Source organism: Lepidothrix coronata, unplaced genomic scaffold (genome assembly GCF_001604755.1).
Source record: "Lepidothrix coronata isolate B3197 unplaced genomic scaffold, Lepidothrix_coronata-1.0 Scaffold83, whole genome shotgun sequence".
NCBI lineage: Eukaryota > Metazoa > Chordata > Aves > Passeriformes > Pipridae > Lepidothrix > Lepidothrix coronata.
This window is the reverse complement of record NW_016690263.1, coordinates 727,695-750,802: the sequence shown is the minus strand read 5'-3', so window position 1 is coordinate 750,802 and position 23,108 is coordinate 727,695. Positions and strand designations below refer to the sequence as shown.

General features: G+C 35.1%; 1 protein-coding gene across 4 annotated transcripts in view; it reads left to right on the top strand.

The window, feature by feature from the left end:
• The window catches only part of NPAS3 (neuronal PAS domain protein 3), a 613,262-nt gene that overhangs the window by 303,852 nt on the left and 286,302 nt on the right, over positions 1-23,108 (top strand). For all 4 annotated transcript variants that reach the window (XM_017820487.1, XM_017820490.1, XM_017820489.1 and 1 more), the window contains one exon: positions 2,350-2,432. In XM_017820487.1, coding sequence (XP_017675976.1) covers positions 2,350-2,432 — 83 coding nt within the window. The remainder of the gene's footprint in view (positions 1-2,349; positions 2,433-23,108) is intronic.

Genomic DNA, 23,108 nt, shown 5'->3' with positions numbered 1-23,108 from the left:
TCAAAAAAGAGTTGCAGCATGGCTACCAGAAATGTAATGGTTTTCTGTGCAACGTATTTATGGTCATTGTAAAATTAGGAACTGTCATTGAAACTTCACATCACCTGACTAAGTGCAAGACACATAAATCCAAGAGTTCTACTGCTGTAAAAATGTCAGTGAACTGAATGGCATGAAAGTACCACATGATATTCGTCTATGTGCATACCAGCCATTAGAATGCAGTCATTGATAGAGGATTTAATTGACAAATTTTAAAGCTAATATCTGACTCTCTTTTGATTTCTACTTAACTCAATGACCTTAAAGTGTTTTCATCTGAGCTGTAGAACTGAGTGTCCCAAGTATGAAAAACTGATGACTTACCTATAGTGTCATTTGAGGTTAAAGATACAAATGTTGCAAAGAATGTTGCACTGACTTCATACGCTTTATTCAAATTATGATACTTATATGCTAAAAAAAACCTGCAAGTGACATCATAGAACTGGATTCAATATGTAATGGATACACTTTCAAATGGTAGAGGATTGTAAAGGAAGGATATGGGCAGGAAACAGAAAATTAGTTGAAAGGTAAATTCCAAATAGTAATGTGTTCAGACAATGTGCAGAAAATATAACACAGTCTAGATGGAAGAATGAAAGGACCTAAAGGATTTCAGGGAGGTTTTGCAGGTTTTCAAGGTGGTTTGTTTTGGTTTTTTTTTTTGCTTTTTGAAATGCTTTTATGGAGACTACTATAAAGCAATGTCTAGCAGGCAAAAACTGTTAATTTCCTCTTGGTTTCTGATAGATTATAAATTAAATAACCATACAAAGCATTGTGCTGACTGACAGAAATTAATGGCAATGTTAAAAATCCTATATATATTGTGCTTATATATATATAAGTGCTATATATTTTGTTTAGTTCTACAGCTAAGGCTAAAGTTTCTCTGAGAAATATCATCTTGAAGAAGACTTTTCTCCTAAGGTGTTACTGTCTGTGTCCTTGAATATGAGAAAAGAGGAGGACTTTAGAAAATACTGTCTCTACAGCAGGCACCATTTGTAATTATGAGCTATTGCCTTAATCTATTAGCTATGAAGCCACCTGTTTGCCCAGTATAAATAGCTTAGAATTTCCTGCAAGGAAATTACATGAAACATCAATAAGGAATGATATTACATTTTTAGGTCAATATGACTATCATTACTTGGCATTTATCTTTTCCTACTGATATCACATTTGGCAGCCAGTATCATAGAAGACTAAGAAATTGTTGCTCTGTATTTTGTTTTCATTGGTGTTAAATTAGCCTGTTCAGTAATGACAGTCATTCATTCTGCTTGTTTTAGTGGATCCTTGGTATTTCATTTTTCTTATCATACATTGTAAAGACAGCAATACGTAAAGACGGACTAGTACTGTGATGGTTTCAGAGGTGTTAGACAATCAGGGTCTTTGGATGTATATGTTTTAAAAGGGTGAACTTTGCCTCTTCTCTCTGCTGCAGATATGCCTGGTTTTGTCACTAAGACAGGAAAGGAAAGTTCCTGCAGCCCTGTGCTGTCTTTTCTGTGCTCTAGCTTTCTCTGATCATGAGGCAAAGATAGCCTAGACGTAAGAAGAAACCTCATCTTGCAACAGATGCCTACTCTTGTTTATACTCAGACTTGATTGCTGGCTTTGTGTTCCTGGCATAGAGAGTTTAATGGAATATTAGTTTTGTGATCTCTCAACCTTTTTTGTAGTCCCTGCTGTCTTTAAAGCATAACTGCCTATTGCTCACTTTGTACTTTTAAACTACACAATTTAAATGTAGAAGCTGAAGTGTCAGGTGCCTGTTTCAGCAAAAAACATGGATACCTGGGATAGTAAAATGCTTCTCTATGCTAAGAACACTGAATAGATGTGTTTACAAATGCTGGCTTTTTAATGTTGTGTTTATTTCATTTTAGTTTCAAATAAGATAAGTAACATGTTCTCATCTCTTCGTAAATCATGAGTAATATTTAGTTCTTGTCCCCACATTTCAAAACATTTACATTATAGGTAGTCTCTTTTTCAGTAGCATTTTTCATTAAATTCTGTGTGCTTTCGTCAAACCTACAGGGACTTGGAATATATTTGAACAAACGATTAATTTCCAGATTTTTTTTACATTTAAATATTTTTTTAAAAAAGTTATTTTTTCCTTCAAATTTGAGTCTGAAATTAGATACTAATTTTATATGCTATGTAGAAGGCAAATTTGAAATTAACACTGATGTATAAAATGAAAAACATTTAAATAGTTAATGTCAGTGATCAGGATGCATGAGAAATGAATGTACAGACCTTGCAACATAACTGTTTTTTATTCAGTTATAGGTGCCCAGCGCAGGAGAAGTCCCAGTGCCCTTGCCATTGAAGTATTTGAATCACATTTGGGAAGTCATATTTTACAGGTAAAAAAATGGCTTTTCCAAGAAAAATTGAAATAACTACCTAGTCATATTGGTGCCAATGATTTGAATAGTATTGTTATCAGCATTTATATTAATGAGATTTTTTATGCTCATATTTCTCCTATTTAGAAAGTCTGTGATTGGGAGAATGTTAGTGAGAGGGAGGGCAAGTGTTATTTTAGGTGAATCACCATATTTTGTTGTTTAGAATTGTGCAGTTGGTGTTTGTTCGCAGAATGCCTTTATGTTTTGTGTGTATGTGTGTAAAAGGGAGTATTTTGTGTTGGTAATTTGATTTGTCTTACGTGTCATGTATCAATTTAGGGTTGGGGTTTCTTCCCCCGTTTTGTTTTATGAGCACTGCTTTCTTCCATGGTATTCCAGTTGTCACAATTATATATCACAAATTTGGAGCAAGCTGCAAAGAATAAAAAAAAACCAGCATCATGACTCTTAGGTCTCCTTAGCTATGAGATAAAAGCTAATCTGGTATTTATCAAACTATTTAGTCTCATGGTACAAGTCATCATATTCCAGGAAGATTAAACTGAAAAACAGTGACCTGATGGAAACATCCTTGTGTATGCTTCGTTTTGCCAGGGTTACTACAGCCTTTCTTAGTTTGCAGTAATCAAACGTGGAGTAGAAGCAGTTAAGAAGAAAATGTGATGTGTTTTTGCAGTAAGGCAAACCTTAGCCCTATGGAAATAAAAACCACAGTCTTTTCTAAGCGTGGCACTGAATAACTGCTCTTACTTAGCAACGTACACAGCTTCTCAATGCAAATATATTGCCTGGTGTATTATCTTTTGAGATGTACAAAAGAGGGAAATTAGGATATTATCATGAGAAATATTCCACTTAATTTGAAATGATTGAGAGCTATCTCTCTGCACTAACTCAGCTGTGGCATTCAGAAGCACTATGGATAATGTCAAATTTTTCACATCTTTATAAAGTAACTAAATGCAGAATAGAAACAAGGATAATTTTAGGAAAACATAAAAAATTAACTGGTAGAATTAATTTTTCTTTGGAACAAAAATAATGAACTAAGTGATTTGCTTAGTTGTGCACTCTTGGCAGAGGTCTAGGTCAAGTTTTTGATTCTGTAAGCAACTACTTTTGTTGTAGTTACCGTGTCAGAGATCTGCTCCAGCATCTGCAGTACTCTGTTTGCACATTGGACTTAAACACTGTTATGCTGTCTCATACATGTAGAAAAAAAGAAGAAATAGAAGTTTTGTGATACTTCAGTTAATATGATTTGTCATTTTTTCGAGTGTGTAAACATATCATAGATCCTAAATGCATGTTTTTTACAATATTATTTATAACTCTTAAAACATAATTGAGACTTATTAATATACACTCCTTAAGTAATAAGTATGACTCTTATGAATGACAATGAAAAAACCTAGGATGGCCACTTTGAAAACTACCAAATATTTGAGGGTTTTTTTTAATGGATACTAAAACAATCAGTGACTTTCATGCTTGTTAAAACTAGATCCCCCTTGTGGTTTTCATTTTTTGTACTTATTTGTGATAAATTAAGGTGTTTTCGGGATATATCTTTATCATATTACTACTAAAAAACCCCCTGTATTGCACTTGTACCCATAAGTGAGGATTTTCAATCAAAATTATCAGCAGCATTGTATTGAATATCTCTTGAGGTGTGGCCTTTTCATAGGAGGTAATGCTTTTATCAAATTAGTCCCATTAATCTCTCAATTGATAATAGGAAGTTCCACTTTGATATTTGCAAGAGATAGACTGTTGATGATGGATAAAGCACAAAAAGAATTAATAGTAGTGGATAGTTTTTTCTATTTTATATTTTGTCTTACTTTAGAAGAGTAATCGACCCTTGGGATAAAAACCTATGTCATGCATTCAAATACACCACTTCTAAACAGATCAGAATGAACTTCAAAGCATTGCCTTGTGGTCTTATAGGTAGAAAGATAATCACTAGAAGACAAAATTATTCTTAAAACAACAATCAGACAGATTCTGTCATGGAATACAGTTCTAATATGTTCTCATTTAGTCTGCTGCTCCTAGAAATTATTTTCAAATAACTATCATGATAAGTATTGTTAGCAAGAAAAGTAAACAACCTTGATTACACCTTGGGAATTTTGATTTCAAAGTCTGCTATCTGAAGAAGTTGAATTAATAGTTTGTGTAATCCCTTTTGCTATTAATATTTTGAAGACTGGGTTAAGTGTAAGCTCAGAAATTAAGGAGCCTCTCTAATCCTTTTAATATTTTGATACTTCAAAATTTATTGACAGACAAATGAGAAGCATAATATAGTATATCTTTAAAAAATGGATATAGTTTATTTATAGTGATCTTGCAAAAACAGAACTGCAGGTGCATATTGTGATATTTTTACATCTTGAGTCTACAAGTAGCTAGTATCAGCTAGTCATGTCTATGTATACATTATATACGTTAGTCATATCTATATTATTAAATCCATATACTTACATATAATATTTATAATTGAATGTAGAATGCTTTAACTGATGACAATTTTTTTTTAATATTAAGGAATCCTTAACTGATGATTGATACAACTACTAAAGGTATTCTCACCTATACAGTTAAGAAGTGGAGAAACTAGAAAATTAAAAATCTGCCTGTCAGAAGAAAAATAAAAGTAAAAAATTTATTGATTTTGATCTGAGATCACATTCGTGCCCGGTGATCATGCAATTAGTTCTGTTTCATTGATAGTAGACTTTACCAACTCCAAAAAAATCTACGCACTTATACCTTTGCATAGATCCAGAGATGGAAAATTGAGTAAAAACCCTGATACAAGGAAATTTAAAACTCCTAAAAGACTTCACGTGCATAAGGCTGCATGCACCTTTGCATTTGTCTTTTGTACAAATCTAGATATAAGCAGAGGCTTATACTTTGCTTCCATATGAAATGCAACGCTTATGCACACTCTCATTAGGTGGGTGGTGAGTCACCGGAACAGGTTGCCCAGAGAAATTTTGGATGCTGCATCCCTGGGAGTGTTCAAGGCCAGGTTAAATGGGGCTTTGATCAGCCTGGTCTAGCGGAAGGTTTCCTGCCAATGCCAGTGGTGTTGGAACTAGATGATCTTTAAGGTCCCTTCTAAACCAAACCATTTTAAGATTTTATGCTACGTCAAAAAATCTCCAAGCCACATCTGATTAATGTATATCATGCTGAAGAGATTCTCATGCTAGGTTTGAAGCCAAAGACACTACCCACTCTGTGCTTGTGGAAAAAAAGACATCACAAAACATGATTGCCTAGACTATATTATGTTAGATACTTCACGTCAGTGCAATATCTTTTAAATGTTTTCCAAGTAAAATCACCTGAATTATTGGTTAATAGCAATATGTTAATTGATTTTTGATAAGATTTTTGATTTGCCAAATTATGTACTTTGCTTTTGTACTTTACTTTTCTTCTGAAAAGAGGTGTTATAATGTGAATAGACATTTCCAGTTTTACATGTATATATAAAAATAGATAGATAGATATAGATATAGATATCTGTTTATCAAATAAATCCAGTAAAAAAATTACTTCTGGTACCTACTATTAAAAATTTGGCTGAAACTGGTTTTAAAAATTAGCAAGATTTCCATCATTTTTTTCAGGGCCCTTGAATTTTTTGTGTAACTTCATTGCTATTGAGAAGGTGTGGAAAAGGGTCAGTAACCCCATATTCTTCATATAATGAGGAATAATCAGGAAATGTAGAACTAAATATAGAGAAAAGGGAAAGTTAGTGAATATATTTGCATATGCAAATTAGCTTAATTGATACTGCTTGCCTCTACAGGGATTTTTCATTACAAACTGGAGTGCTACATTGTTCAGCTCATATTGAGTAATTTAGTAACTAATGAGACCAGTTTGCACTAATTTGCATATGATAAATGAGCTTAATTGCAGTAAATAACTTGGAGGCATAATTACTTAATTTTCCTGTGTTGCATGGCTTTTAAGTTCACGTATGAACAACTCAAGATAATTTTGCATATTTAAATTAGTTGCTTTTAAAATTCTTGAACAAAAAAGAACACACCTTACAATTTGAACTGTAAAACAATTAAAAGTAAAATGTACAGTATTTTGAAATAAAATCTAATATTTTTAAAAATATATGTTTCTTCCTTTGAAAATAGCAATGCCTTCTAAAAGACTTAATATTTAGAATCAATCACTATGGAATAGTTTTAAAGTCAGGCTCGGATAGAAAGATAGTAATAATAATAGGAGTGTGTATATGAAGTGTAGTGAGCAGTACACATTTTGTATTTCTACATACAAAAGAGTGATAACTTTCATAATTGCATTCTTTGCTTCAGTAGTGCCTACTCAACTGTTAAGAAACTGTAACACTTTCATATAGCATTACATTACCATACACAGTAACTTAGACACTAGTTGTCTTAAATTGTTTATACAGTCCTACTTCTGCCTCATTTTGTGTAAAGAAATCCTTAAATTGGAGAGATACTAAGTGTCAGTGAAACAATATTTTTTTGTAAGCTTATTCAGTCATGAGCACTGGCATGAATAAACCTTGCAATGTAGATTTGCATTATGAGTTTCAAAAAACACAAACAAGCAAAACAAATAAACAAACAAACTAAAACCAAATCCAAAATCAACCTAAATGGAAGATCTTAGTTAATTTCTTCCATGTCCCCTAAGTTATTGCACATCAGATAATTCTCATAGATTTGATAGACTTGAACTACAGAACTAGACAGAGAAAAAAAGCGAACCACCAATCTCATTCAGTCCCATAGCAAGATCTGTAATGCATCTGTGATTTACAAGTAGATGAAAATTACCGAATTCTCCATGTGCTCTGTAAAGGTGCCCACCTACCTTCCCAGGAGCTTTTCATAAGGCTTGTTGAATGTTATCTTGGAAATTTTATGAGACTTGCATTTCCCTTTTACTTTATTTAGTACCTTTATCTCCCATTAAGAAAGTATTTTGTGGAGAACAAATGTCTTTGTAATTGCAGTATCAAATTCAATGAGAGAAAAAAAATCAGGTTTCTATTAAGATCAAAGAAAAGACAACCTCAGTGAAAACTGTCTGACCCTCTAAGTTGTATTCTTCATTTAGTCAAGAGTCACAAGGTACAAACCACTTAGATTGAGTGAAGTGGTTCACAATACGGAGAGGATACCCATAGTGGATGTCCAGTTGTGTCCAAGGTGACCCAACAAAGTCATCTGTAATATTCACAAGGCCTATAAGCCCTTGTTTTACTTTCTAGAAGACTCTATATTACCACAGACTCGATCACATAATGTCAACCTAGAATGGGAGCTTTGAACTACTTGGGAGCTACACATAGCTCAGATGCTGCAATTTGGCTTTACTCCGTGCAGTAGTCCCAAGCTTTCCATGTGTGAAAGGCAGCATTATATTTTGTAAACATATTTCACATCCCTTTCGCTCCACTGGAAGCCTTCGGTTGTGAATGGAACCTCATGGAGATTTAGTTACCTCCTTACCTCCGTCCTATAGAGAAGCCACAGGTTATTAGACCCATTGATGTTACTTTAGCTTTTCTGTTTTTAAAGTCAACAAACAAACAAACCCTGTGGATGCGAGAAGCCTGGTGAATTGCTAGTATTGTGAACAACTGAACAATGTCCCTCGTCCTAACAGTTTTCTCTTCTTTTTTTTATTACTTTTATTAATATATACAACACTGTAATAATTAGACTAACGTGAAACTGTAAAATCTATCCAGTATGTCAACTTAGTATCCTACTGTTCTTCTGAGAGGGATCTTCATTAATTGTGAGGTAAATGTGCAGGATGAATGTGACATCTGTGTTTTCTAGTGAATAGTTCCAGATGATGCCGGTACCATATAGAGTAGCTTAGACTGTACCAGAGCATGTCAGATAAGCTTAAGTTTCTCAGGAAAGAGGAAAATTAATAACAGTCTCTTCACTCCAAATAAGCACTCTATCTGTTTGTAGGTAGCTAGTACCCCGTCCACTTGCACCCCTAAACTAGCATAACTCTGTGTCTACAATTGTGTTCAAGGAGATAATCCCATTCTACTCTTTGATATGAGTAATAGCTGCAAATAACAGTTTGCATCATATGAGTGATATTCTCAGAAGTACTCATGGTCACATGAGTGATCAACTGAATGCTAACAAAGATTGTTAATATCTCAGTAGTTATGAAACAAAAGGCTTTTCCACATCTTCAACCAGAAAAATTGGAAGTTGTTATTGGGAAAAATGTTTTCACATTCTCCTTAAATTAATGCAGTTTCATCATCCGGTTTATAAATTAGTGTTATCAGATACAGAAGGTGTAGAAACACATACCAAATTTGAAGGAAACTTTCATATTGGACTTTTTTCTCTGTTGTCCAAATTACTCTTGTCGTCCATTTCTCTTATTATTTTTGTACAAGTGTTGACACACTCTATAGAACAATCTATCAAGCTTTGCATAGACAAAAAGCAAAAAGAATTCATTATACAGTTTCACTACAGTATTTAGTCATGTTTGGAAGACGTTGCTATTTACTTATAGTAACTAGATTAGAATATAATAGGGCAATGACACTATTCATTTTTTCAAAATACATCTTGCTGGAGACTATGTGGGTAAAGTTCTCCATACATTGTAAATATGCATGTTAAGCAGATAACAAGTGCAGATTGAGGACGATCTGTGAAAATGTTTTGTTAAGGCAAATTAGAGATCAGTGAACAGAGCAAATTATTTACATTTCTGTAGTAATGAACGATTGTGGATGAAGGTACAAGAGTTGTACACAATTAACAGAACAGAAGTTTCTCCTGTAGTGAAAACAAGTACCAACACTTTGCCCTGTAAACATACTGTTAGTTAGGTATTAAAGTCAACAAAACAGTAAAAATAAATATAATTGAAGAAGAAGATACATAGTTCTAAAATTTGTCTTTCCCCACAAATGTTGTGTAAAATTTTGTAGTGTTTTAATTAGATATATGTAGGAATAAAACAAGTACAAGTTGGCATTAAGTTTAGAGTCTGGCTAGGCTTAAGCTGAGTGGAAATCTCATTTCTTCCAATATTTGAATTATTATAGGAAGTCCCATCTGACAAGAAAATTTAAGAAGCAGGAAAAGAGAAGGAAAGTCTTGGAGTGCTATAAAATATTAGGGAGAAGATTTATCTTCTCATTTGCTATTTTCAGTCATTCTGAGTATTACATAATGAGGTTATCTCTGTATAACACTAGTCAACACAGAAATAATGACACAAGACTAAAGGTGATGAAGCAGCAGATGGTAGTACTGATGGAGGATTTTTCCAGGCTGAAAAAGATGTTAGGAGAAAAGACTTCTACTGGCTTGGAGATTTGTGAAGGGCAATTGCTAATGATGGTGTCAGTGGTACACTTTCTGAGAACGAAGAAGACTGTTCAGCTTCTTGTCTGCATTGGGTTAAAGGGATAGACTACTAACTGACATCTGTTAGCATGTGTAAAAGGCAGACAAATAGAAGAAAATGTGAAAAGTGACAAAACTTAGGACATGTTGAAGAACATGGATCTGTGCTGTCTGAAAGTAAAGATTTTTGGGATCAGATAGAGGTTAAGTTATGCATTAGTAGACAAACTGTAAGTGAAGAGATGAATTAAGAAGGAAGTTGCTACAGATCAAACCATGCAGCAAAATGATCCTAAACTTTCTCTTGGAGATGAAGAACCATGCATAATGCAACGAGACAGAATGAGTACATAACAAGTCAGAACTGAAGGTTTGGAGGTCATATAAAACCTCTATGAGGGAATGATTTCTATAAGGCATACATCTAGTCTACTCTGTATACTTAAATTTTGAATCTGAACCTTTTCATGGTCATGTACAGACTATTTTTATGAGTTTTCTTCCTACATTAAGCAGCATCCAGAGAGTTTGGGTACAAAACCAAAGGGACACCAATTGCTTTCAACAAAATGCAGTCCAGAAATTAAACACAAGAAGGGAGAAAAAGAGGCATTTATTTAATCTACATGTCTATCCAAAATCAAAAACATTTAGTATGCAACCACCTTTTCTCTAGAAAAACTGACAATTATATAAAGTTCAAATTAGTCGTTCAGAAATAGTGATGTAACAGTAATGAATGGGATGCTGTAATGCTTTAGTAAAAACTGAACAGTGATGGATTTATGGTGTAAGAGATAGTGTATACACAGAGGAAATTACAGCTTTCTAAAAGAGATGCAATTCTAAGTGGACAGGACCAAAGAAAATAATCTGGATTATTTTAAGAACAATAAATTAGGAACAAAATAAAAAAAAAATAGTAAGATAAATTAAAAACAATCAGCATGATAAATGTTATATTGAGAAAAAGATAGACACACAATCAATTGGAAATAGTAATTTGTGCTGACATGGAATATCCAGTTATTAACAGCTCAAACACGGTATCCCAAACAGAATTTGAAGGCAGGAAATCAGTGTAAACGCTGATACGTTGTGAAAAGAGCCATAGGACTGTGGAAACAAAAGATTAATATCTTGCTTTTCAGTGTGCTTTCCAGGGACAAGGCCTCTCCATAGCCGCTTTCCCTTTATGATTTGAGGATAGATGCTATTTCATCATTCAGCAGCTAGTATATAACCTACATAGGAATCTGATCAAGCTTGATCAGCAGTCGCTCTTCAAGTATTTTGTAGACTGATAGTCTTCTCAGATGATCATCTTCTTGTAATAAAAGGATAAACTCTTACATTCGATGTTAATTTATTTAGAACTTTAGAAATCTAATTTTGCATTTTATACTAGTGTAAGTGATTCAGAGTAGTGATAAGTATTTGAAGCTGAAAGTAGGCAGAAAAAACTTTCTCATAGAAATTTTGTTGTTGTGGGCCTCTATTCACTGTTGGGTGCTCTTTTACACTTTAGGCATGTGTAAATGCCACGGAAAGCTATGATATGCCTCTGATGTTGCACCAGTTTAAATTATAACAGAGGTTAACTGGACACATTGCACAATTCTAAAAAGGGCTAGGAACAAAGCCTAGATCAGAATCTGAAAAGGTTAAAGGAGTTGTGCAGACAGCACTGTTACAAGAGACATCTCAGGTCCATTAGCTGGAACACAGAGTAAGAGAATTTCCTGGGTTCAGGAGACTCAAAAGGTGCTAATTTACATACTCCAATTTGTCCCAGTCACAGTAAATGCATCAGATTGACTCCATAAGGGCAGGACTTTCGATCTGGAGTTATGGCAAAGATACACTATCTGAGCAGTTGCTGCCCAAGGGGTTATATACTAAAAGGAGACTGGGGGAGGTGTGGGAAATAGCAAATTGTTTTGTAATTGGAGCTTGGAACAGTAGGCTTAAACCTACATTTTATATGGCAACTATACATAAAAGCGTGCAGTTTCATTTAATAAAGAAATATTTGATCTGAGCAGGACACAGCATACAGTAGTGTGTCATTTAATTCCTGAGAAAGTATTTGAAGAAAATGACATATCTCAGCACTGTTTGTTGACTGTTTTGTTGTCACCTGCTGAGTGTTGTCATTTCCATAGCCACTGGGCTGTATTGAATCAGACAGAGGGAATAGGTCATTAAAAGAAATGGAGGAGTTTCTGTAGCCTATAGAAGCTGAAGAAGGATTTTTTCTTCAGATACATCAACAAAACTCTATTGGAGTCTGCATTCAACTATGATTTGGGGTTTTACCCTATTTTTCTCTGAAGTAAGGTGGCTTGAAAAGTATAGACAGTAAAAACTAATGTGTGGGTTCACCAGAAATAATTATACCTTCTATGGTGTTTGCAAAGATATAGGTGAGGACAGTAAGTGTCCTGGTTTCAGAATGCCTTGTTTCTTTTTTTTTTTTTCAATCACAGTATTCACCAAACAAGGAAAAGAGTGTTGATTTTATATAAATAAATAAAAATCGGGAAAATTATATTTCATCGACATGCTGGGCAAGTTAACTGATATTTTTCTTCACTTTCATGAAAACATTGATGATAGTTTCAAAGATTACTATATTCCTCATTTCAGGCTTTATGAAAACAAAAAGCACTAGAAATAGGCTTTAGAAATCCTTTGTACTCCTCTGCAATAGATGTGAAGGCCAGCACTATGTGCCCTCTTTTTCCCTGGGAGCTGACAAAGGGTAATGCTGGAGTCTGCATACAGAAATCCCTTAAATGGAGCATGGACAGCTGAGATTCATATGAAAGCTGTTTTGTTTAAGGCTGATTTTAACCAGGTTATTTCATCATATCAGGTATCTGCTAGTCACTTTTTCTTTTTTTTTTTTCAACTGTGAGGCCTAAATAAATAAAAAATTAAATATTGACATGGAAGCTGTGTATTCAACCTTCCCCACGGCTATAGAAGCTGAAGCCCCAGACATGGTTCTGTTTTTCCTGGATTTTACTTGGAAAGTGCAAGCACCTTTACAGACTTATAAGTACATAACGTTTAAACGAATACAAATATTGTTGAAATAAATGAGTTAGCCTTGTAGAGCATGCTCTCTATTCTGAAGTATATTATCTCAAAAGTTGATTAAAAGTGGTTGTTTCTATTAGTTGCTGCTAAAATGTCACTGTATTAGAATTTCTACCTGTACAGAAAATTAAAAAGGGACTATGGAAACAAATGATAACATTTCTACAAGTGAAGTAGTTCTGTGTAATTACATGGCATCACATTTGGACACACACACACACACACACACACATTTAATAAGGTCACATAAGATGCAAATTCGTGCTGACTTCTGTTCATTAATTATGCACAGCACTTAGCCAATGAATTGTTTTCTTCTTTTACATTTTTTCCATTTTAATGAGATTGCTATTTAGATATATATCATTTTACATTACTGTAAGACTATACCTCTTTGATTGTGTCTTGTATTCAGATTTGATTTAATGCATTGTGGATTCTTTTCTACATATTATAGCTAGTGATTTAAAGTCTGTGCCATTGGCTTGCTTTGCACTTAGTATTTGTTATTTTGTTCACTAGTATCTTCTGCTCATGATAAAGATTTTATTCTTTACGATTTCATTCTTGGGGTTTTTTTTTAGCACAGAGATGGTGGATTATTTGCCTTTAATGCACACTTTAAGGAGAAAGAAAAATCTGTGATGGGTGTGTGTCTGTGTCTAGAGTTCAGAAGTTGTCCTAATATTTCAACAGAGGCCTACAGTAGAGAACAGTCATCATTATGGAGGACACCTTCTTAGCTATAGCAGCTGCCTCCTAGCCCACTGATAAAACCACTTAGCTTTTTGCTCTTCAAAAAACATTAGGCTTTGAAGGGAGGCACTATGGGACTGGTCAGCTTTCTTCAGCCTATCAGCTAATACTTCTTAGTTTACTGTATGAAAAACAGTATTAACTTTATTGAAAATTGATGAAAAAAAGCCAGAGTTTGAACGAAGGTCTAATATGTAACAAACATGTAGTAGAGACTCTCAGACTTCCTCTCAGCAGTCTCAAAGAAGGTCACTTAGAGGTATGATATAAACTGAAAATCTGGACTCAGTGTTTCAGTATTCAAAGCAACCAAAATTTTACAAAATAATGTATTTCTATTGTGGTTTAGAATTTCAGTGTTTATTTTATAAAATATATGATCAGCAGACAATAAGGGTAAGCAGAAATAAGAGTAAGCCCCCTGTTAACTCTGAGAACAAAAAGCTTGGGACTATAAAAAGTGTCATTTTGAAAGACTGTCCTGCTTAATGTGGTGTCTTTTTTTTTGTTCTCTCTCAAATAATTTTTTCATTTACATGTCTGAAACAGTAATGATCAAGGCAGTGTTTTTCATTCTTTACAAATTATGTAGTCAAACAAAATCAAAGACAGAATGTAATCCTCCTTTTGAAGACAAAGTACTAGATATTCTGCACATAAATAATATTTATCAGAATGTATATTAGAAGGTAGGAAACAATTCAATTTTTCAACAATATAATATTGTATTAGTCTATCAAAACAAGAAAAAATACTTGTTTTTTTCTGTTATAAACCCAAGCTTAATGTCTTGAAAGTGAAAATCATGGTTTTGTGTCTAGGTATTCATTTCTATGTTTTGTAGCTAGCACACAAAAATTAATTATTTTAATTAGACACCTAGTTGTAGGGTCCTAAAGCTGTGCCTGTGAAAGATCAAACTTGTATGTCAGCTGGCCAGCAGAAGGTACTACACCTTCCTGTAGGAAGGTCTGCTCTTATCATTGGCATTGCATTGAGGGCATTGTAGGGATATTTATTTGTGTTGACTGTAGGTCTCTACACATCTGCATTTTAGGATGCAGTAGTCCACATAAGGTTGGGCACATGTGGGAGAGGAATGGGGTTGCTTCATATCTAGTCCTTGCACATTTAGGCTGCTGACTTTGAACTGCCCCCAACACTTCCAGTGTTTGCCAAGACTAATTAGCAGCACTTGGCATTCATTCTACAAAAGTTTCCCCAACTCCCAAATAGATTATTCCTGATGAGGGTATGAATTATCTACATGTAGGAGGCTTGGCAGGAAGTGACTGTAGCTGCTATTTCTGATTTTAGGAGCATGTAAGCCCTTAAGCCTTACTCTAGAATAACATTCAGTGACCTCCCTCATGGAGAGGCTGTGGTTTCGGTAGACTCCAAATTTAAATAGAAAGTGGTCTTTCCCATTTCTTAACTAAGGAAACGGTTAACATTTCTTAATTTATTGGTATCATCAAACTTTGTTTCCAAGTACTAAGGTCAATACCTTTCATTTTCAAGTCAAGAGATAAAATCTCATACTTTTACAGAGCAACTAAGGAAGACCGGTAGCAACAGCAGAACACAGTATTTTACTTAAAGAGCGTTTTATTTTCTTTAGCGTCAAGAATGTACCTGCCAAGGGTGACATACGCAAATATCTAAGGAGGTGTCAATAATATATTGGAAAATTTTTGCTTTTTTGTTTTTTTTACCTTTAAGGAGCATTTCAATGATGTGTGTTTTCCTCTTTATAAAAATGTCTTTGTGGTGTCATCCAAATCTTATACTCACAATTCCTGGCAATATATCTAGCAGTAAAAAATTGTTTAGGATTAAAACATAATGGATGGTATCAGCATAACTTCCCAGCCACTAGACAGGAAATGAACATTTCCACATTCTACAGATTCACTACACCTGCAACATTTCATCATCTGTGCCTAAATGACCAGAACAGTAGATATACTGGAATTAGTTGTGAAAAATGTGAAAGCATTAAGGGATGCATACTATGCTCAGATAGTACTCCTTGATAGAGAGGAACCACTCACTAATCCACAAACATGACTAGAGGGCAGCAGCAGGCTGACCTGCAGCCCACAGATGACCGAGTTTATCAGCAAAGCCATGATATCAGCAAATTTACCAGCAAATGACATGATACAGGCATCCTACCCAGACTTGGGCATATGGGTCCTGCATCTGTCAGTGTTACACCAGCAGTTGGCTCCCAACCTGGAGCAGATTCTGTATTCCCAATGAATTAGAGATCCCAGCCAGCGCAGTGGATAAGCCAAGTCTTCTGAAACAGCGCTGTTATATTTGAAAGGCCAGTCTAGGTCAGAAGTAGTCCTTTGAGATTGTATGAGGGTTCTTCCCGATCATGGCAAGATTGTGATGCATAAGGCTTTTTCTAGTTGTACAAGCTTGTGAAAAGCAGCAGCACAGTGAGAAAATGAGAGCATTTGTAAATGCCAAAAGAAAAAAAAACTTCTGAAAATCTGAAGGGACTGGAACTTACAAGTGGTTTTTTCTCATGTGGAGAAGAAACTTTGTTAATATTTACCTGTTCATTTTCCTGGGAGAATTGGTGTGGGTTCCTGAGTCAGCCTTGATCTCCAGAAACGCTGAAATAACTTCTCTTTAATAAAGTTCTCTTCTTATGCTGTCCCAGTTTCATAAACTCTGTGAAGGCTAAATCCATTCATGCCACACTGAACAATCTCAGAGAGTGAGAGAATCCTGTGACAGAGATAAGGGCTTCTGCCTCCCCTCTCCCTCGGTATTTTCTTTTTCAGGAAAGTTCTTTATCCAATACTAACTTTCACTGGTTTAAGCTAGTGGGAGGGTTGTCTTTCAAAGAGTATAAAATAGAAGTATCCATTGAGAATGAACGCTTGACAGCAAGAAGCATCAAGGGCACTGTAGGACTGAGAAATTTAGCGCATTGGCTTCCTTTATAGGATGAAGGTGTAAAAGAACTTGGAAACGTAAGATTAAGCATTCTTCTTTAATTACCTGTAATCTACTTCAGAAGTATCTGTATACCTTAGTGGAGCATTCATTTTTTTGCCTGACTTAGATCTTTAAACTAAATTCACTGCAAGCATTATGTTGTCAAAACGCCAGAGTTGATTTTACCCTTGGATAGATTTCATCACAAAAAGAGAGGTGTGAACTGTGAACAGGGACACATGCTGTTTTTTTCAGCACTCCTGCACAGCTTTGCTTGTATATTTTTATTTTGAAAACTTCTGGTCAAGCCTTTCTAATAGAGAATACATATGGCATATAAGGATTATTGGGAGCTGATGATCTAGTCTAGAGTGCTGTAGAATTCTCCTCTCTTCTGAAAAGATAGTGGAACTGGAAGGATTACTGACAGTACAGTATGTACTTCATAGTTTTTTAAATAAAAAGTGATAGTCCTTTAAAATAAATAGGCAATAATTATTAATTCAATAAGCTAATACTATGAAAATTTTAGTAATTTTGAACTAATATGCTTAATATGCTTCTACCTTGGGGATTTCATTACATTTTAGCAATTATGTACTTTTATTTTACAGTGCTGTTAGTAAAAAAAAAATACTTCTCTTAAAGGTGTGACTTTATAAAGCGTGTTTCTCATTTTAACCAGTGCCAATACTGATTAGTAGAAAAGAAGTTTTAGGTTTGTTTTAAAAGGGAAATGTTTCAAAATAAAAAAAAAATCAGGAATATAAGAAGGTGCAATTCCCTTTTTTATTGTGTTAACCTAATAAGACACCATTCAGATATGTCTTTATAAACCTCTCTTGAGGTAAAAATACATATAATTAAAAAAAGAAACAAAATAGTCCTCTGCTGAGTTCGCTTTTTCTGTACAACAATAGACTTTCTTTGTATTTAGTTTAGTTTGTCACTAATAAATGTAGTATTCTGGATATTAGTTATTTCATTGTCCTGCTGTGATTTTTGACATTCAATTTTAGAGATATTGTGGGTGTCTTATTTCTTATAAAACATTTTATGCACTACGTAAGAAATAAGTGCTTAATATTAGGGAAAAAAAGGTAAATAAAACCATGGAGGTAACTCCCCAGAAAAATCTCTCACTGGAAAGTACTGACAGTGTTATTTTGCTGGTTGTGCCTTTTCATTAAACTGTATTCATTCCTGATTTTTCTTACTACAGGAAAATTGTATCTTTTCTAGCAGAAACACTTCATTTAACTATATGATATCTAGGGCATGCAGAAGGCTAACTAGAAACAGAAGGCATTTCAGAGCTATGAAGTAAAGCTTTTGTTGTGAGTTACCTGTTAGAGGAAGTTTTCTCTCTTTCATGACTATAGAAAAAGCACAGAAATGAATCCTAATGGTCCAGAACTAGATTTTGTGAGTGTTCCCCACATATTAGCACATCAAAAGAGCTCAAATTAACATGAATTTTATGAGAATAATTTAAGGAGGGGGGGAATATTTTTTCCTGATTAATGTAGCAGCCAATTTATTTCTATTTAGTGATTATTCAAGTCTTCTGTGTTTTATTCATATTAATTAATCTGTATATTCTACAGACACCCCAAGGAAAGGCAGACATGAATGCCTGTGTGCTTCACTCTGTTCTGTTAGGTTGAAGATTCAGATGTGAAACTTCATTGTCACTCTTCAAAATAAGAATATTAACAAGAAAAAAGTAGTGAACAATAATACAGTCTAAATTAATAGGAGATTGAAAGAAGTGGCAGGAATACAGAAGTTTCTATTTGGGAATCCTGTCCACAGGAAAAAAAAAAAAAAAGATACAGATGTGGAATTCAGCAAGCATTGAAGATGGCTACATAAAGATACAAGCATTTCTTTATGACCAAAATTGTTGGTTGGTGTTCCGTGTGACTTCCTCGCTACAAAAGATCCTGAAGTGGAATAACAAGTAAGCCATGTGGCAATGTTCTGGTTTCACTCTGATGTTCTGATTTTTCCCTAAATACTGTGTACTGTGAAATATTGCTGCAAAGCTAAACCTTTAGGTCATATGTGATAAATTTTTAGCTGATCATCTAAGTCAAATTCCTCCATGAACTTTATGCTGCAGACCCACAGTATGTAGTTAATGGTATTTTATATATTCAGTCCAAATAAAAGATAAGAACACCTAGCACAGTATATTACCGTAGTGTGGAAAACACTGAACACAGAGATTTTCTACAAGTAGCTGTTGTTTTTACAATACAGTACAAAGACCAAGATCTTGTAGTGAACAGACTAGCAGAATGAAGTCCGCTGAGAAATAAGCCCAGATGCATTTCTTCTTGAAATAAGAAAAGAACCATAATGATCGTAAAACCCATAATGACAGTTTAATAGATTTTATTTAAGTTATTCACATAAATATAACTGAAATTTTACTCTGAAAGAAAGAACACTTTTTCAGTTGCATAAGAGAGCAAGATGGAGGAAATTCAGAGCATATTTTGAGGTAAACCTTTTCAGGATGTGGAACTCACTGAATGTATGAAAATGCATTTCAATGCTAGGCTTAATTTCTGTAAGTGCTACATTTTTTTCAAAAAGCAAAAGTTCTGAAATATAAAAAAATTGAATCCCTCAACACAACCTTTGAGTGGTTTACAAGCTTTATTATGTTAGAAAAGTATAAACTAGCAAAGGTCCTAAGACTTTTTCCCTCTGAAATTTATGACACTTTCTAAGTGGAAGTTTACTTCTCTGACTTTTAATACTTTGTTAAGAAGCAGGAAATGTCATCCACTGTGTGGACGTCAAAAATGCAAGTAATTTAGTCCTATGGCTCCTCTCACCCTTTTTAAAACTGCATGATCCAGTGACTTCAGTGGATACTCCTGATTTATATCACTATTAATGAATCAGATCAGAAACCTTTGCACTCATGAGAGCTCATACTGTCTGTCTGGCCAATGAATTAGGATAAACTTGTTTGGAATTGTGTTCGGTGCTTCAGTTTAATGCTACACCTAAGTTCATGGTTAGCTTAAAAGGTGCTTAAATTATTCTCTTAATAGGTGCCTGCAAGCAGAAACATAAAAGATTATGATAAGAATAATTAAAGAAATAGTATCCAGACTGAATTCCATAAGCTGCAGAGGTAAAATGACTGAATTTGTCCTGGTATTGCAAAGGCTTTTGCAGAACCTCCTAACAGCTTTAACTATACATAGAAAGATTTCCTCCTTCAAATGAAGTACCTCCTTTAAAAACAGGTACTTCTTTGACTTCAGGTCATGTGACAATTTTATCTTATGTAACCATTGAGCCATTTGAGATAGGACATTTTCTAATTACATTAACTAAACACTTCTGGACTGATTTGACTTGAAAAATACCTGCCCATTGTTATCACCAGGTTTTGTTTTGTTTTATAATTAATGAAGAAACAATATCAGTATCTAGTGAAACTGTCACACAATTTTCTGATACCATTTTCCTTATACTGCTTTTTTCAGATAGCTTTGCAAATCTAGAAAATAGCTTTAGCAAAGAAAATTTCCTTGACAGTGGACTTATTTTGGGGTGGTTGGGATTTTATTGATTTAATAATTTTTTCTAGCTTCTGTAATTTGAAACTTGGAATATTGCAACTTGTGGAGTGCTGGAATGCTGGTGCCATTGAAAAAGATCATTTAAGTTTGGTTACAGTTGTTTTCAGAGATCTTTAGCTGGTCACATATTTCTTGGGTTACCAACGTATAAAAAGCTTGAAATAAATTCTTAAGTCAGTCACTTGTTTTAATGTCCTCTGCTGGAATGTAGCCATTTCTTTTATAAGATAACTATGAAAAGAATGAAATCCAAAGTACCTGTAATGTAGCTTTTCCCCAGGAAACAATTCATCTACTGAAAGTACCATGACTGCTAGTATCAAGGGGAGAAGGAATATAATTAATTCATTGAGAACAATTGTGTCTATATTGCCTAGACTGTCAGGTCAAGATCTCTTATAAGAACTTTTCATTAATACTTATTTACTTCTAGTGAAGATTCAGGACTAAGTTCTGGGACCACATACTGCCATCCTTCTTCAGAATTGTCTCCTAATCAAAAGTGACTTGTGTCCTTTTTAAAATACTTTCTCAACATAATTTCTAGAAATAGTGATGCGCTATAAATATTGCCAGCTTCCTCTCTGAGAAAGACACCTAACTGAAACTCCCTATTTGTGTTGACACTATGAAACTTCTATAGTTCCATTGGTTTGTTGCCATGGCATTCTTCTTAGTGTCACTGCCTGCAACCAAGCTATGATGCATTGATGGATTATTTTAATTCAGACTCTCCGTGGTGTAAATGATTGCTTTAGTAAAAGAGGGAATATTATTAAATACAACTTTAGAGAACCATTATCCACAAAAGATTTTAAATTTTTTTAATTTCTATTAGGATTTTAAAAAACAGTACATTTTACAAGAGGAAATGAGACGTGTTTCTATCATCCTCGAGATATTTATCCATAGGATTTAATATAATGTAAAAAGATATTGTGATAAAGTGAATGTAAACTTTAAGCCTCTTCTACAATGCTAGTAGTAGAAAAAGTAGTTCCTATGCATAAGAAAGTGTAAGTCTCAATAAAGTATAGTATTAAACTTGAAAAATAAAACACAAGATTGACAAAAGTTACCGGGTGAAATACATAGACCAAAGTTCTTCATATTTGAAAGAATCACTTCTTGTTTTTTAACAAGTGGTTACCAAGTTAGTGAGTGTACCATTTTTAGCAGTAATTGCTGAAGGTGTCTTATATAGGAACACCTGTTGTTACAATAATTTCAGTGCAGTTATTGGTTGTATCTGCCTTCTCTGGAAACTCAGATCTTGCCATGACCCAGAATTGCAAACTGTCATGGTTTGAGATAGCCCCAAAATCCAATCCCCTAGTCTAAGCCCCCTCCCACCCAACCTAATGTGAGATGGGTTTTTCCAGACAAAACACGCCAGACTCAGAATGGGGAAAGGGAATATATTACAATGACTGTACAAATAAATACCTTATCACATTATACACATGATCACAATATCTCTACCATGACATATGTATTTACAATGATCAGATCTCTTCTCCCCTCCAAATAAAAGTCCAGGAGGGAAAGAAGGACAGATCCCTTCCAGTCTCTAAGCAGCATCTTCTAAGGCAGCAGTCTGTCTTCTTCTCATGCATGCAGCTGATAGCTGGATCTCTGCCAGCACTCACGAGGGAGGCCTCCAAGCCTCTCTCGGCCCCTTGACGCAGGCAAAGGGGTCTTCCGTGGGCTTCGTAACCCCAGACAAAGGTCGTTTCACCACGGTCATATCACGAGACGCAGGGGGTCTTCGTGACGGTCTGGTATCTCCAGGAGACTCAAGCTCCTTGCAGGGCCTCTGTGCCCTGTTCTCAGGCTGCCACCGTGGCAGCAGTGCGAGGGGGGAGCCACGGTCAACTCCCCCCGCATTCCATCTGGCCGTCCCGGTCCAGCTCCGGGACGTCTTTGAGCTTCTTAGCTCCTCTCTCTCTCCGGTGCTGCATGTCTAAAACTCACTCCAAAATAGGAGTCCATGTCCCTCTTCTCTAAGAGGGGTCTCAAGGGAGTTTTGGGGTCTGGTATTCAGTCTTACCCCAAACTCTGTAGCTCTGCTGCTGGCTCTCTCTCTCTCTCTCCCTTTCCAGGAGTCCTTTCTGCGATGCTGCATGTCTCTGTTGCCTCTCCGGTTCAGGTCTTATCTGTCCTGGCTCTGTGCCACTGTTTCTCTGGTCAGTGCCGGCTGCTGCTCTGCGCCCATGGAGAAAAACATCTCCCGGCATAACTACAGATGCTTAGTCCAGTCTAGCACTGTTCCAAGTCTCTGTAGCCCCCAGCCGGGGCTGGGGGGGGCCCTGGAAGCCCCAAGGGGCTCCGAGCCCCTTCCTCGTGGCTCTACAACATGGCCACCTCTCCACAACAACCAAAACTACAACTCATCTCTTCCGGTGAGCTTATGATATGTTTACATTTTTGCAGGAGCGCCCATTGGGCAAAACTTCAAAACTTCCAGGGGTTTCCACCCCTTGGGGTCTACCACTTTTCTTAGCCTCTGGGGGAAAACAAGGTTCAAACCACCACACAAACGTAAATCTAAATTATATGCATCTCTCTCCCACTGAAATATACAGCTACAGTAAAGTTCTCTAGATCTGGACTAAGAGATAATTAACCTTTTCACTCAAACTAAATAAAAAAAATTAAAGTTGAACTGTATTTTTTATTTAGGTTGGCAGTGCCCTCACACCAGTCAGATTTAGACTGACTTCTATTGATATAAATGCATTATGTTCTATCAGTCATCCATTCGAGGTGAATTTAGGGTATAATAGTCATCTTTGAGAGCTGATGAGAAC